Here is a 16209-nt window from a genome sequence, read left to right as displayed (position 1 = left end):
GATTTTCTGTCTGTAATTAGAATGTAAGATGATTTTCCAAAGTTCAAATTACAAACGGAAAATCTGTCGAAAAATCCGTCTGTAATTATAGACAGAAAATTCGTCTGAAAATCCATCTGTAATTACAGACGGAAAATCTGTCTGAAAATCCGTCTGTAATTACAGACGAAAAATCCGTCTGTAATTACAGACGAAAAATCCGTCGAAAAGTTCGTCGCCTTCGGAAAATTGATGCAGAATTTACAGAGAAAAAATCAGTCGGTAACTGGTAAAAATCCGTCGGTAATTTTTCAACGGAAAAAAATCCGTCGGTAAATAATTTCCGACGGGACTTTTACAGAAAGACAAAATCCGTCGATAATTTCATCGGTAACCAAAAATTCGTCTGTAATAAAGACTAAATATGTCTGTAAATCTGTCTGTATTAATCCATTTTCTAGTTGTAGTGCAGTTTTGTGGTTTATCCTAAAATTTATTTTTTTTTTTCAACATCATCTATCAACCCAGCTTCTACAGCTAGCTTCAAGTCATAAATTCTTCCCAAATTTTTGGATAACACCTGGTTTCCAAATGAAGTCCCAAAAAGAATTGAAGGACAAATGAATGGTTCTCAATTCCTTGAAGGTTATAGAAAAATAGACCATCAACTTGGAAAGCCATAAACACCGTACCCATCATCATACATCCATTGTTGTTAGGGTTATCCGCCCAAGTAGGTAGCATATAGAATCGTTGGAAAAAGAAGCCTTGAAATCAAGCACTGGAGAAATACAATATTTAATTGCGCAAACAACAACCGAGTTCAATAAAATATTTTATGAGAACTGGAGCGACTAATTACTAAATTAAAGTCTAATACTACTTGTTCTTCCAAAAATGCAAGCTAGGTTCCCTATCAACCACATTAGGAAAACGCATATCAAACATCCTTGGGTAATTTATTTCATAATTTTCTATGTAGAAAGTATCTCCAATTAACGAAAGCATTTAAAAAGACACCATTCAACAAAATAAAACCACACTCTTCTCCAATATGGATTGATCCAAAGAATTATCACCAACGCTAAGAGCACTGTGACATAAGATGCAGAGAAAGTCCAATAAAAAGAAGTGAAGTCAACGGCAGAATCATCTTTCTTTCTCTTATCCAACGGGGCTGGAGGTGGTGGAATCCGCCTGTTACTGTTGGTCCAATGGAGAAATGGATTCCCTTCGTAGTTGCTATCATCAAAGTTGGCAAATTGGTTTTCCTCAGGTGCTGTACCTGATAGATTGTTATAGGACACATTAAAGATCTCCAAAAAGTACAAGTCCTGAAGATTAAGAGGAATTTGCCCACTCAAAGTGTTGTTTGAAAGATCCAAGCTCTCTATGTTTTGTAGATTGTGAAAGCTCTCTGGAATCAATCCATTCAGACGATTGTGAGATAAATTGAGTGTATGAAGGCCGCTGAGATCTCCTAATTCGCGAGGAATTTCTCCCGTCAATTGATTAGATGACAAATCCAATGCAGACATGATTTTAAGTGTATCACCTTCGTATGAACGAGATGAACCTTTTGTTTTGACTTGTACTTCTCCCATTCTATACTTAAAACCAAATATTTGTGTACGATATCTTTTAGCTCCTCCAGGAGACACGGTAGCTCTTTGTCCACGAGAGAAAACAAAATTTACATCCTGAAATGCTATATTATTGAAGCAAGAAGGTATAGAGCCAGTGAATTTATTACGGGACAGATCCAAGATCTGTAGATTTCTTAACTCACATATACCACTGGAGAGTTGTTCTTGCAATTGGTTTCCTGCCAATAGAAGAAATGTCAAAGACTTAAGACTATAGATGCTCTCCGGAATATGTCCCTTGAAATTGTTGTCACTGAAATCAATAGCAACTATATTGTCGCCACGAGGGTAATAATTAGGTATCTTGCCAGTAAGATCATTTCCTTTCAAATTAATGAAAACCAAAGATGGTGATATCGTGAAGGAAAATGGCAGATGACCCGAGAATTTGTTATGAGACAAGTCCAGGATATGTAAACCTATTGGAGCTGAGGTGTCTCGTCCTTCAAACATGTTGATGGGTATGCTCCCTGAAAAATTATTGTGGCCCAGATTTAATATTCTTAAACTTGGCATCATTGCCATTGAAGCAGGAATACTCCCACTTAACAAGTTATGTGAAAGATCAAGAGTCCGAAGTGATGTCATATTTCCCATGAGTGGATCCAAAGTTCCTTCGAAATTGTTATCATTTAAATATAGCTCTTCAATTTGCTTCATTTGACATAAACCTAGAAGTGAAAGTTATAGTATTTTCGATAAGGAAAAGTATAGGGTACCAATATATTATCTGCCAACTTATTATCAATAATAATTAATTATTATATTTTGAACATATATATAAAGAGACACATCTAGAAAATATATATATAAAGACACTTCTATTAAACATATCCATAAAAAAGACATTTTTATTAGACACATCTATAAAGACACTTCCATTAAACACATTTATAAATAAGAGTTGGCAAAAGTTGACAAAAATGTTGTTGGTAACATAACGAGATTGTTTCAATAATAATTAGTATACACTTGAGGTAGTGGTTGAAGGATTCCTAATCCTTCAATTAAATTAGTTACTACTCATATAAATACATATTAAAATATAGATAAAATAAATAATATATATTTATAAATAAATATATAACAACCAATTGGATAGCAAATTTATTGCGTGCACATTTGTACAGTTTTATCCCTTAAAAAGTTAAATACATTTTTCAATTCATAGTTATGTTGTATTTTTTAAAATTAAAAATTTTAATATAATTTTATATATTAATAAATATTAAAACTAATTCATAAATATATTTATGTCTATTATAATTATTTTAAATTTAAAAATAATTTTACCAATCAAATATCACTAACGTAACTTTTTATTTGCTGAAAATGTTATAATTTATGCTTATTAAAAGCAACTTTTATTTTATTTTACCAATCATAGCGCTGCAACTTGAAAAGTAATCTTCCAAAAAAAAATTGAAAACAAGAACTAAAAGAAATAAATAATAGGACAATTTACCTAAATAAAATATTTAGTAGAAACTAATATTACTAAAAATGTCTCAATTAAAATCAATTAAGTAATTAAATATGTATCCTAAATTATTTTTATGTAATCCGTTGATTTCCTGCACGAATTATGTGTACACATAATTTGTTGGGGCTTATAACAACTTACTAAGTCAGATAAAAGTACATGTAATTCGTTGGAGGAAAAACGAATTAGAAGAGTATTTATTTAAAAGCAACAATAATATGAAACCAACAATATATAACTATTATAAAATGAAAACAAATACTTAAGTTTTCTTAGAATACACACTAAATATGCATACTTAAAAAAACATATATATAGAAAAAGAGAAAGTCTAGGGAGCCAATGGCCTAAGCGTACATATATACACACTAAATGAAGGTTTAGAAAGTATTAGAGATATCATTATTAGTGTTACATTATCCTGTCAGGTTACGCTTTTGGGATGAGTGGTTTCAAGACATGGTACAAGAGTTCCAGATGTAGAAGGTCAAGAGTTCGAACTTTGGCTTTTGAACCCAAAATTAACTTTTTATAACATGAGATGTTTATAAGTGATGTTCATTTAGCCCATTGTACATACACTTAGGCCATTGGCTCCCTAGCACTACTCATAGAAAAAAATTCTCTTAGTTGAAACGGTACCTCCTTGACAAACGAAGTTTTGGAAGCAGTTATGGGAGAGATCAAGGATTGTCAATTGAGGGAAGGTGAGGAGCAAGGACCAGTTGAAGGGTGTGGAAAAACAACGTCCATAGGCATCACGGTCTCTGATATTGGAGAGAGAGAGATTGAAGACATAGCCAGAGGAGGGATCACACTCAACGCATTCCCAATCACAGCAATTGCTATTTGGATCAACAACGTCATCAACCCAAGATGGCAGCAAAGAATGATTCGAATAAGCAGTCTTCAATTCAAGAAGCGATCTCTTCTCTTCTCTGAAACAACCGCTTGTGTTCACAAACACTTGAACCAACACCAAAATACTTCCCACCAATACCATCCATCGCTTCTTCCTATTCAAAGCCCACTCCATAGATTTAACGTATCAATTCTCTCGGCTCTTCCTGAGCTTTATAAGTTCTTTCTTTTCTTTTTCTTTTCTTAAAAATGCAATGGCTACATTTTCTGACACTCAAATAATTGAAAAAAAAAAAAAAAAAATCAAATTTAGCCTATGGTACACGGCCAAGAATCAAGTCTTGTCTTTATTGTTCGTTCTTATTCGTAATTTGAAAGAGAGACAATTTGTGGAAGTTGACTGCAGCTTGCGTTAACTAATTATTCAAAGCTCACTCCATATTCAACGTGGAAATATCAAATTTCCAATTATCAATTCTTTCGGGGCTATGTGAGCTTTAGGTTCTTTTTTCTTTTCTTACAAATGGAATAGCTACATTTTCTGATATTCAATCTTGACCCAAAAAGAAAAGAAACAAATAAATTTAGCCTATGGTACACGGCCAAGAATAATCAAGTCAATTTGTCTTTATCATTCGTTCACATTCATTCTGATATTTAATATTCTGATATTTAATAGCAGAAACTTTAATATAATATATTTTATTATAAAAATACTATTTATACTAAAATTAATTATTAAAATTAGTTATTATATATTTGTGTATAAATATATATTATTTAATTTATTTTTAATATATATTTTATATTTTAATTTATATTTTATATTAATAATTAATTTTAATGACTAATTTTAATATACACTTAGTATTACTATTTTATTAAGATAAAACGTAACTTTCTAGTAAGTACTATCCCCTCTATTTTAAAATTATGAACACAAATGATAATTATTTGGCAATAATTTTTTTAAAAGGGACATATATAGTCGAGCAATAAAATTATAAAAGAAGTCATTTAAATAAAGATGTCAAATACGTCTTTTTTTTAAAAATATTTTTTAGAAATTATAATTTAATACATATAATTAATTAAACTGTATTATTTTTATTAAAATTTGATTAAATAAATTAATTTAACTAAAAAATTAATAAATTAAATTTTGAACCGGTCTAAATTAATATTTTTTAATAAAAATTAACTACAATATTCATATTATAAAAAATAACTAAAATATCCCAATTATTTATATATATATTTTACAAATTTTAAATCCTAATCCTATAACAACGCAAAAAAATGATTAAAATTTAAAATTCTCAAAATTAATATATATATATATATATATATATATATATTTTAATCATTTTCTAGGAATATTGTAGTTATTTTTTATAAAAAATAATATTAATTATTTAAAATTTGATTTATTATTTTTTGGTTAAATTAATTTGTCTGATCTAATTTTGACAAATATAATACAATTTAATCGGTTATATATATATATATATATTAAATTTTAATTATTAAAAAATATTTTTAAAAAAGATATTTTAGACATTTTTATGGAAGTGAACCTAATTAGTAATTATAGAAGTATTCATATGAGAATACAACGGAAACTTTGTCGTTGCTCCTTCCAAGTAATTTACCAAAGCAAGAAGAGCAAATAACGCGAACTTTGTTTTTCATGTTTTCTTTAAACATAAAAGTAAAAGTTTGTTGACACATGGTCCTGTCCAAAAACCAAAAGAGAAACACGGTCAAACAAAAAAATATCAATACAAGAATGCAATGGAAACTTTGTTGGATACTTTAGTGATTTGTTATATATATTAGGGTTTTTTATCTATATCCGCATGTAAAATACATTTATTCTCAAAATACGCACGGTTTGAAATTTCTTCTCAAATACGTACTGCCAACTCGTAAGGAACAAACACAAAATAAAAATAGGAGGCATATCAGGAATGGTGGCCGCGAAATAGCTCCTGGCGTCTGATACAAACCATTCCAATTGCGTCAACCACGAAATAGAGCACCTCAGCTATGACACACACGAAATGGCTCAAATGTCACGGCAGAAATAAGAAAAACACACTCACAAGAAGAACCTGTGACTCTCTTTACCTATTTATATATAGAGAGAGAAAAAGAGTGATAGAGATAGATAGATATGAAAATGGTGAGAAGAGTGAGAGAGTACAGCCTTTCTCAACAAGAAAGAAGTGTCTCAGATACAAAATGTGTATATGAATAATGCATAATGTATCATAATAATTAATTTTTTTATATTATTATAAATTATAAATTTAATTTTTGGCAAATAACTAAATTATTATCTAATAATTTTTAATATTAATTTTATTTAAAAATAATTAATTATATGTGAATTTTTATTTAATTTTATATTATTTTATAGAATTGGTATTCATAATATAAAATATAATATTTTATATAATTATTTAATTACATATATTTTTTTGAATAAATATTTATGTAATAAATAAAAAAATATTATTTTATTTAATATAATATTATGTAATTGGATATATAAATAAAATTATTTTATGTTAACAATATATTAAAATTATTTTTTTATATATTAATAATATTAAAATATTTTATATGACAATCAATTAAAATTTATAAGTTTAAATGATTTGTTGAGCTATAACTAATAATGTACAATATATTACTAAAAATTTACACACAAAAATTTATATTATTAATATGTGAAAATCTTAGAGTTATTTTATAATTTAATTTTTGTCTTTGGTAAAAACACTATATCCATTGTTAACAATAATAACAAATAAAAGTAAATGCTTAATTTAGTTTCTAACTATTTTTTATCCTAAACAAAATAAATTACAATTCAACTCTTAATCATGAAAATAAATCATCAATGGCTGATCCATCTTGCACTTTTTGTAATTAGAAAAAATTATTTTATTTTAGTTAAGATGTGGCTGTCTATAAGAAAAAATAATTAGAAAGTAAATTAAATATTCACTGAATTTGTGTCTTTGTTGTGCAAGCTGTTTAGAAAAAGTAAAACAATCAATGCAATATAATACATTTATTTTGGGTATACTACTTATATATACTACAATTCGTGCTCGTCATACAAGAAGTGGGCCATTTCGTGTGTGCCATAGCTGAAGTGCTCCATTTCGTGGCTGACGTAATTGGAATGGTTTGTGTCAGACGCCATGAGCCATTTCGCGGCTACCATCCCTGATATGCCCCCTATTTTCATTTTGTGTTTGTCTCTTGCGAGTTGGCAGTGCGTATTTGAGGAGGAGTTTCAAACCGTGCGTATTTTAGGAATAAATGTATTTTACATGCGCATATAGGTAAAAAAGCCTATATATTAGACACATTTTAGATATGATATTTATTGACATTCGTCTTATATATATGTTTTTTATATTTAAATATATTTTAATAAAAAAAATTTCAGACAAATTTAAACATACTTAAATATCATCACTCATTAATATGTCTAATTTTATTTTTAACATGTATTTTTAAAATGAATTTAGAAATAATATATATTATTAATTATTAAAATAAAAAATATTTTAAATATTTTATCTAATTAAAAAATATTAAAAATAATTAAAAAATTAAATTATATTTTAATAAATACTAAAATATAATTATAATTTATTTAAAAATACTTTATATTTTATATATGTTATGTTTCCGTATCTTATATAAATTTTAAATTTGTATGTCTATGTGTCTTATGTCGTATTGTGTCCTGTGTCCGTGGAGTATCTGTGCATCATAGGTTTTAAGTAATTTACTAGGCAAGTTATCGAAATAAATTGTTTGGAAACCAATATTACTAAAATACAACATTTGAACAATGAAGACGCAAATGCAACTTTTATAATTCTATAGAAACTGCGAGAGGGATATAACGGATTAGGAATTGCACGTAACATAATAGTTTACGTTGAAACGTGTGCGAGTATAAACCACTATACCTGTAGCGATTTCTAAAGGAGCTTAATGTAACGACCCAATTTCCAGTACGTCATGATCATACTGGAAATCAAGTGTCACCAATTTGCTCACCTAAAACTTTAGCTATTTATTATTAAGCCTGTAATCGTATTAGCGCACTATCGAATTTTTGGAGAAAAACTTTTATTTTATAAAAAGATTTGCGAGAATAGCTAATTAAACATACACAAGCCATAATAGGAAATCAAATAAAACATACACAAAGCCAACATTATATATAAACATAACACATAGCATAGATCATACATACATATAAAGGTACTGTCATATATCTATATATCATAAGTTAGTATACAACTCTTCACATCTTGCTACTAATGTACAAATCAATACTCTGGACCCTGGTATGGTCCATATAGAAAACTCCTAAGCTGGTGCCCGAAACTAGCCTAGTCAACTATGTAAACCCTACTCTCTCAGTGAATCTATTCAAAAGTGGGAGACTAACACAAAAGCTAGGCTAACATAAAAACTACCAAAAGGGCACATCCTCAGCTCCCAGGCATCAGCTATCATCGTCAGAGGAGATCATAATCACGTCAAAACACTCCTCAGGATCCTCGTCCTCATCATTAGATATCTCGATAATCTCCGGAGGGGCCTTGGCACTCGTACTACTGGTCTGACCAACACTCGTCAGTCCACTAATAGAGACAGAGAGAGGCTCTTCAGAAGATGGCTCGGATGAAGATACTGAGATCTACTCTACTGGTATATCCTCCTCCGATACAGGCTCTGGAATATGCTCCTCCATGGGCTCAGGCTCAGGGTCCATCTAATCCGCAGGCTGATTGGGATGCTAATGAGGCACTAGTCTATCATGGAACGAGTGAAATGGCGTATCCGGGTGGAGCCAAATACAACGGAAACTCGTAGGGCATATAGGGATAAACTGTAGAGTGTTAATCGGATGACTGAAAGGGTGATCACGCAAAATGTACATATGAGTCATAATCTCTACACCTACTACATAAAACCTATGCAGTACAATATCCTCATATATATAGGGATGGTCTATCTCGTAAAACAGAACTCCGGTCTCCATCTGAAGGCGGAGGAAGAAAAGGGGTAAGAACTGGGGGGTTCTTAGTAGGGTCGGGGATAGTTAGTTTAGTCAGGATTATCATAGTTCAAATAATTTACAATGAAATATACAAGTGTCATAAAGAAGTATCTAATTACCACAATTCAGAGTAACAATAAGGAATACATAACCACAGGAAGACAATCACAAACAATTTTACCGCATCAAGTAAAATGCAAATGCACAACAAGGATGATACATGTCTAGCCTTATTGCAGGTAATAAGCTCATTTGTTGGTTTCGACTCGCACCCGATGCAATCCGACTCGCAAGTCAGATAAGGCATTCCAGCATCATAACCTCTGCAAGTTACTACTTCTTGCAGGTACTGATTCTCCAGCTAAAGTATGTCGAACATGACCTCTGCAAGTACTTGTAGGCGCTGATTCTCTAGCTGAAGCATGTGCCCCTTTCTCTTGGATGCCATTCCATATATACGGGCATCCTCGTACAATCATTTACACATAAAGCACCTGGCGTAACATGTTCACATCAACACTATAACTATTTACTTTCTGTCACCCTCTCGTGACCTTTTAATCATTTCATAATCACACGTGCCGATTTATCTTCTCTTTTTCTTTTAAAACCAAAACCAATCCCCCTTTCATCCTTAAAACTAATTCTTTTACTCTTTCCAAGATATCACAAAATGAAATCATTCAATAAAAATTCAATTACTTTTAAGGTTCACTAAAACTCCTCCAAATAAAATCCTTGAGTCAAATTCAAAACATAAGCCCTTTTCATTTTTAAATCAAACTTAAACATAATACTTTTCTTAAATAATTTAAAATCGTAAAATAATTCTTTTCTAAATAAATCGAACTCAAAATATATATACTTTTCTTAAATGAATTAAATTCGACATATAACTATTTTCTGAATAAATCGAGAATCAAATAATACAATTTCTCAAATCCAATCTGCTTTTTCTAAATAAAATTTCAAATAAATTCTTAAGGTTTATAACAAAATTTCAGCGGCATCTCCCCTAAAACCCAGACTCTGCCACCCTTCTCGGATTCCATCCAAACCATTTTCCACACTCTTTTCAAATCATTTCTAATAAATCAAACCAGACAAATTCCAACATTTTCAAATTATCCTATCGTAATCCAGAAATCAAATTCATCAGAATAACTCAGTTCCTCGGTGCACTAAAACCCTCCGAACTTCAAACTTATCACAAATATCAATATATCACAAAATTCAATATAAATTCAATCAAATTCAATCAACAAGTAATCACGACATCAATTCACTTGTCCAATACCAATTTAACCGGTGAGAATTTACCAAAATCTTACCTTCGTATGGAATCAAAATACTCGAAGCTCTAGAGAAGCCTTCTGACCGAGTCGTCTAAGAAGAAAACGTCCGGAATAGTCTGTGCCTCCTAGAACTCTAGTTGGTCAAACTCAAAGAGTAGAAAAGTTACGTCTTGACTTCCACCGATCAAAAATAACGCCAACACGTCGAAAAAGATGATATAAATACTTTTACCGGATTAGATTTTTAATTGAGATTACGGATCGCAAAAAATCAAAACCGAAAATTTGGTGGGGTTACAGTTCTCTCTCTCACTCTTTTCTCTTCCTCACCGTTTGCATGCAATCAACTAAGGTTATATGATGAGTAAGGTAATAAAAATAGTTATGTGGCTTGCTTTTATATGTGCCACAGTTTATGCTTTTATGAGAATGATCATGCAATACTAATATGCTCTTGCCTTAATATTAATATGCTTTAATATGTTTATGCTTTTGCTTCCGCCACCTAATAATACTAGCCTTGTATATATATATATATATATATATATATATATATATATATATATATATATATATATATATATATATATATATATATATATACACGTAACAAAGGAAAAGCCAACTAATGATAATAGTCTCATATATATATATATAACTAATGGAACTCTACTTATTATTAATAATAATAATAATAATAATAATAATAATAATAATAATAATGATGATGCTGCTGCTGCTAATATAATTATAATAATAATATATATAAATTTAAATATATATGAGTTACTAATATAAATGACATTAGTAATTTAGGAATATAAAGATATTTTATGGAACTTTAGCAACTCTAAACTCATTAAGAAATATTAATAATTAATTTTATCAGCAAAAATCGGACTTGATAATAATATTAATATTATTATCTAAGTTCCATTATAATTAAAGCAAGTAAAATAATAAATAAGATAATAACAAAATTATATTATCATCTATTTTATTTCGGGATTCGAAATCGACTCATCAAAATAAAACTAATCGCTTCAAAATATTATTTTTAAAAAACTCGCGTTGTTAATACAAAAATTAGAGTTGTTACACTGAACAAAGCAGTTTCTTCACAAATGCAACATTAAAAAAATCCTGGTACTTCTGTAGCGATTTACATGTGCCAAGATAGTAGTTACTAATTAACACTAATATTGATGGTATCCTTAGGTGTAAGTGAACTTTTCCATGAAGATCCACTACCACATTTTTTATCCATTGCAACATATTTTTAAGACAACACTTTAAAAGAGTTGCCTAACATAAAAATAGACAATATTTTATACAAATTGCTAGTAAATAGAGCTATTACAACATATTTTTAACCAACATATTATAAATGATGTCTTAGATAAATTAAAAGACACTTAACAAGTTTTGCTCTATCAAATATATAAGACAATTATTATAAAGTCAATATGTTACATTTTATAAGTGTTGTCTTTAAATTTATTTTAAACTTCGTCTCCTAAGTGTTGCCTAAATTTTTAATACCTCTCTCGGAAATAAATCTTATAATTGGTACATAATTTAGCTTTGCTTCCCAGTTTCCAGTTTTCTACTGATTTTGAAATAAAATAAATCCAACTTAGCAGGAAATAATAGAAGTATTTCTCAAACGAGAATGAGGAATGAAAGGGGCTAGGTTTAGGGTTCTACATTATGCTGGAAAAGTGAGCATGGCAATGTGGAGGGACACGGAGAATGACGAAGAGAACGAGAGAAAGGGGGATCTGCCATCGAAAGAGGAAGAAGAGAAAGATGGAGAAGGTGACAATGGAGAGAGAAGTCGCCACCGCCGCTTCCTACACCTATAGAGCTATCTCTGCCTTGTGTTGTTGTTGCCGTTTCTACCTTGCGCTGCTGGATCCGCCGCTGCTGTAATCCCTCTTCTTTGCCTTGCGCTGCCTGAGCTATCTCCGGTCATCGTCACTACTCGATGGTCGTCGTCGGCTCGTCAATGCCTCACGTCCTCGCTGCTCTGCCTGAGCCGTCTCTGTTGTAATCCTCATTGCTCACTGCAATCATGTCTTAGGTTAGGGTTTTTTCTCCTCCGTAATCTTAGGAAGCTAATTCTATTCTCGGATTGGAGAAATTGAGGAATGTGTTTATTGTCTAATCATGTCTCAGGTTAGGGTTGCTTTTATGATACTGATGGCTTACCTTTCAAACATGCTTGCTGAGATGAGAATCTCCTTTTAATTTTAATGGAGGTATTTTTCCATGTCTATTCATTACTGATGCAATTAATTCCAATACTAATAATTTTATTTTCTTTTATAGCTATTTGCGTTGAGTGCTATTCTGACCATGTTCTTCTGCAGCATAGTTATGTCTCACTACACATGGCACAATGTTACCAAAAGTTCAAGAGTCACAACCAAGTACGTCAAAAATTTCAACATGTTTGATTTATTATGAGATTGCTGATCTGAATTAACCTATTGCAGGCATGTTTTTGCAACATTGTCATTCATTGCTGATATATTTATATTCCTTTATGTTAGGATGGATGCACTGAACATAGAGAAGTGACGATTCGTAAGCCAAAGGTAATACTAACATTTCTAGATTAATAAACTTTGTAAAATGTGAAAATTTTAATTAACATTTTTGGTCTCTTGATTCATTAGTCCTGGAAAATCTGTTGGGATCAGTTCAATGCTTCTAGGATTTATCCTAGTTGAAAGAGAAGCATTTGTTTTCCCTCTTTTATTCTTATCCAAGTTGCTCCAGAAATCCCCACATGTGAAAATTGACATGAAGCAACAAGTATGTGTTTTCTTTCCCTGTTTCAATTTCTTTTCAAAGCCTTCCTTGGTACATGACTTCTATCTCCTATGATCTTGTTTCACAGGTCACAATCTGGTGGTCTGGTCTCATGCGAGGTGCTGTTTCTATAGCACTTGCTTACAACCAGGTGAAGTAATCAAACTTCATGGCTAGCTTTCAATACTAACTAAATCTATGTCTGGTTTAGTAATAAACTGAATCTTTGACATGCAGTTTACAAGGCTAGGCCACACTACGTTGCGTGAGAATGCCATCATGATCACTAGTATCATTTCTGTTGTTCTCTGTAGCACAGTGGTTAGACACTAATCTTTTCTTGACCAACTTGGTTTGTAAGTAATAAAACAAGTGTTTGATTGAAAATATTGAACTAAAAGTCAACAATAAAAGGAAAAAGGGGACTTTGGTAGATTTGAAAAATAATAGTGGCAATGCATCATTTTCTCATACGTGTGATGTGATCCCAACATGTAATAATGTTTATCTTATTTTTCTTCTTGTTTTGGTTATTACAATTATTGGTTTCTAAGTAGTGCTTGCCCTTATGTATATTCACCTCAACATCTTCCTTTTTCTTTTTCTATTCCAGTATTCCTTTAGTTTTCGTTTTCATGTCTGTAGTATTGGAGTTTGTATCACCTTCTGAGAAACCTAAGCATAATTCTCCACGTTATGAGTAGGTTACTATAGAACAACAATATCTCAGGTCAAATTCTGCCAAAGCTGGAACCCTTCCAAAGCTTCAGACATTGGATCTTTCCAATAATTGATTCTCTGGGGCGATTCCTTCCACTCTTGGCTAATTAGATAGTCTCCAATACCTGTGAGTAGTTTCTTATTTTGTTTTTCCTTTTATTATCATTTTTAAGGAGTAAATTGATTTATTAATTTTGATACTACTTGTGAGTAGTTAATGCAAATAAGTAAAAATTAAACAAAGGTAATTAGATAAAAATGATATGATTATAAAGGTAATATAGTATATCTTTCTTTGTTGCTTTTATATTCTCATGCCCACCCCAGCCTAGGCCAGGTCAGACTAGCGAGCTCCATGAATGAATGAATGAATTGAAGGAAAGAAAGGTTCAAAAAGTTTGGGGCTGGGATACAGAAAGCTTGGTGTCTCTTTATGCGGTTATGGAAAGGACTCTGATGTTATTTTCTGGCTCTTTCTCAGGTATCCAAGTGATGTAGATAAGCATCTCTTGGCATGGCAGACTGGCCTCTCCAGAAATCAGGTTCCCCCTCCCTCCCCCCTTTCTCCTCTTTATTAACTTTCATTTATTGCTTTGCTTTCGTTCATATTCACAAATTACAAATACAAAAATCTTATCTTATATTTATATCTTGCATTACACATCCATTAATCATTACCAGTTATATATAAATCTCTCTTACAATAAATAATGACTTTTTTAAAATTTTACTATAAAATAAAAATAGGACAAATTAAATAGGTACATATGTGTGATCTACTAGGCTTCTTTGTGATTTGATTAATTACATGCATAGCCTACCTTGACATGACTAAGTAACGATGAAAAAATTTTTATTTCTTCATGTTTCTGTTGTTGGTTTTGGTACTTTTATTTCGTGTCAGTAGTCATTACTATTGATTTGTTTCAAGTTATAAAAAAATACTTTGTTTTTTTATTTTTGTTGTATATATGTGATTGGTAGTCTGTTCTTACTATGTCTGTAAGTTTTTTACCATTGTTATATATATTATTTTGCAGATATAGTTATCATTGCATGTACAAGGGACAAGAACTAGGATTTAACAAGAAATATATACAAGAAGATTGATAAAACTTTGAAACAAATATATTTAGCTTTTTTTTCTAAGTCATGTATTTAATCTGGAGGGATTATTTAATTATCTTTTTATATTTTGATATGTGAATTAGAAATCATTTTATAATAGTGTATTTGAAATATTTTAATTTTATAGTATTTATCCAAGTAGAATAAATTTAGATTTTGTCTCTTTTTCATATCTTTAATTTTATTGTACCCAAATTATAATAAAATACTCAAATTATTATAGCTATAGGTAGTAGATAGTGTAGTATGAGAAGAATATTGAAATGCATAGTAATAATAATATAGGCAACGCTGCTGGATTGAAGTCATAGTGATAGCAGAAGAGCCAACACTTCTAAAGTGATGCCATAATTGATCAAATATGCAACACTTCCGAGGGTTGCTATAGCAATATAACAGGCAATGCTTTTTATTAGTTGCAAAATTAGTAGAAAAACAACACTTAATAAGCATTGCATTAAAGTCTACTCATAAGTGTTGTCTTTATTTTAGAGTAGGCAACACTTTCAAAGAGTTACTTTCAAAAGCATTTGCTTTTGAAGCAAAAAAGTATTTCCTTGATCTAAGGCAACAGCTGTATCTGCAAGGACCCCAAAACATTGCTGTAGGTCCAAAAGTGTTGCCATAGATCAAAGACAACCCTTTTTCAATCTTTAAGAAACATTTTTTAAATGTTGTCTTAGACAAGAAAATGTTGTAGTGACACCCTAAGTGAAAGAGAACCTTATCTTTCCATTTTTTATAGTTGTCACCACTTAACAAATGAACTTAAGATGTAGTTTTAGATATCATTATTGCTGTAAATAATAAATCATGCTAGCATTACTCAACTTTAAATAGGCACATCAAAATCTATAACATATGATAATACATGCCAATGCAAGTCATATAAAAATAATTATGAATCATAGTGTAATTAAAATCTACCTGTAGGCAAAGATTTTAACACACATAATATTCATTATATTAACTAAAGTATTGAAACTAAAACATAAAATACTACTTAATACCCGTAGGCTAATTAAGAAGTAAAAATATTTTCTATTTCAACTTAATTATATGTGAATAACATAATAAATTCCTGTGGGTAAGTTTATCATATAATTCACAATAATTACAAATATATCATATTAATATTTACGTGATTTCTTTAAATATAATTATTATCAAGGATGTTGT

General features: G+C 30.4%; 1 protein-coding gene and 1 pseudogene across 1 annotated transcript; one reads left to right on the top strand and one right to left on the bottom strand.

The window, feature by feature from the left end:
* Window positions 1–565: 565 nt before the first annotated feature.
* Window positions 566–4281, bottom strand: LOC107610921 (uncharacterized). The gene is made up of 2 exons (XM_016312900.2): window positions 3751–4281; window positions 566–2296 (listed from the first exon to the last, which is right to left on the bottom strand). The coding sequence occupies exons 1-2, from the start codon at window positions 4142–4144 to the stop codon at window positions 975–977; spliced, it is 1716 nt and encodes a 571-aa protein (XP_016168386.2). The 5' UTR covers window positions 4145–4281; the 3' UTR covers window positions 566–974.
* An 8277-nt stretch (window positions 4282–12558) lies between these two features.
* On the top strand, window positions 12559–13976 carry LOC107610920 (sodium/hydrogen exchanger 1-like; annotated as a pseudogene).
* Window positions 13977–16209: the final 2233 nt, after the last annotated feature.

The sequence above is a fragment of the Arachis ipaensis genome, chromosome B8, assembly GCF_059453495.1.
Source record: "Arachis ipaensis isolate K30076 ecotype BB chromosome B8, ASM5945349v1, whole genome shotgun sequence".
In the NCBI taxonomy this organism is placed as follows: Eukaryota; Viridiplantae; Streptophyta; class Magnoliopsida; order Fabales; family Fabaceae; genus Arachis; species Arachis ipaensis.
The sequence above is the reverse complement of the archived record's forward strand: the minus strand, read 5'-3'. Positions and strand labels throughout refer to the sequence as shown.

What these genes read in the sequence shown, in the direction of transcription:
- LOC107610921 (XM_016312900.2), bottom strand. Translation starts at nt 4,144, where the DNA reads ATGGAGTGGGCTTTGAATAGGAAGAAGCGATGGATGGTATTGGTGGGA. An exon ending in AAACTTCGTTTGTCAAGGAG is followed by an intron (nt 2,297 to 3,750) that starts GTACCGTTTCAA and finishes TTTCACTTCTAG; the next exon opens with GTTTATGTCAAATGAAGCAA.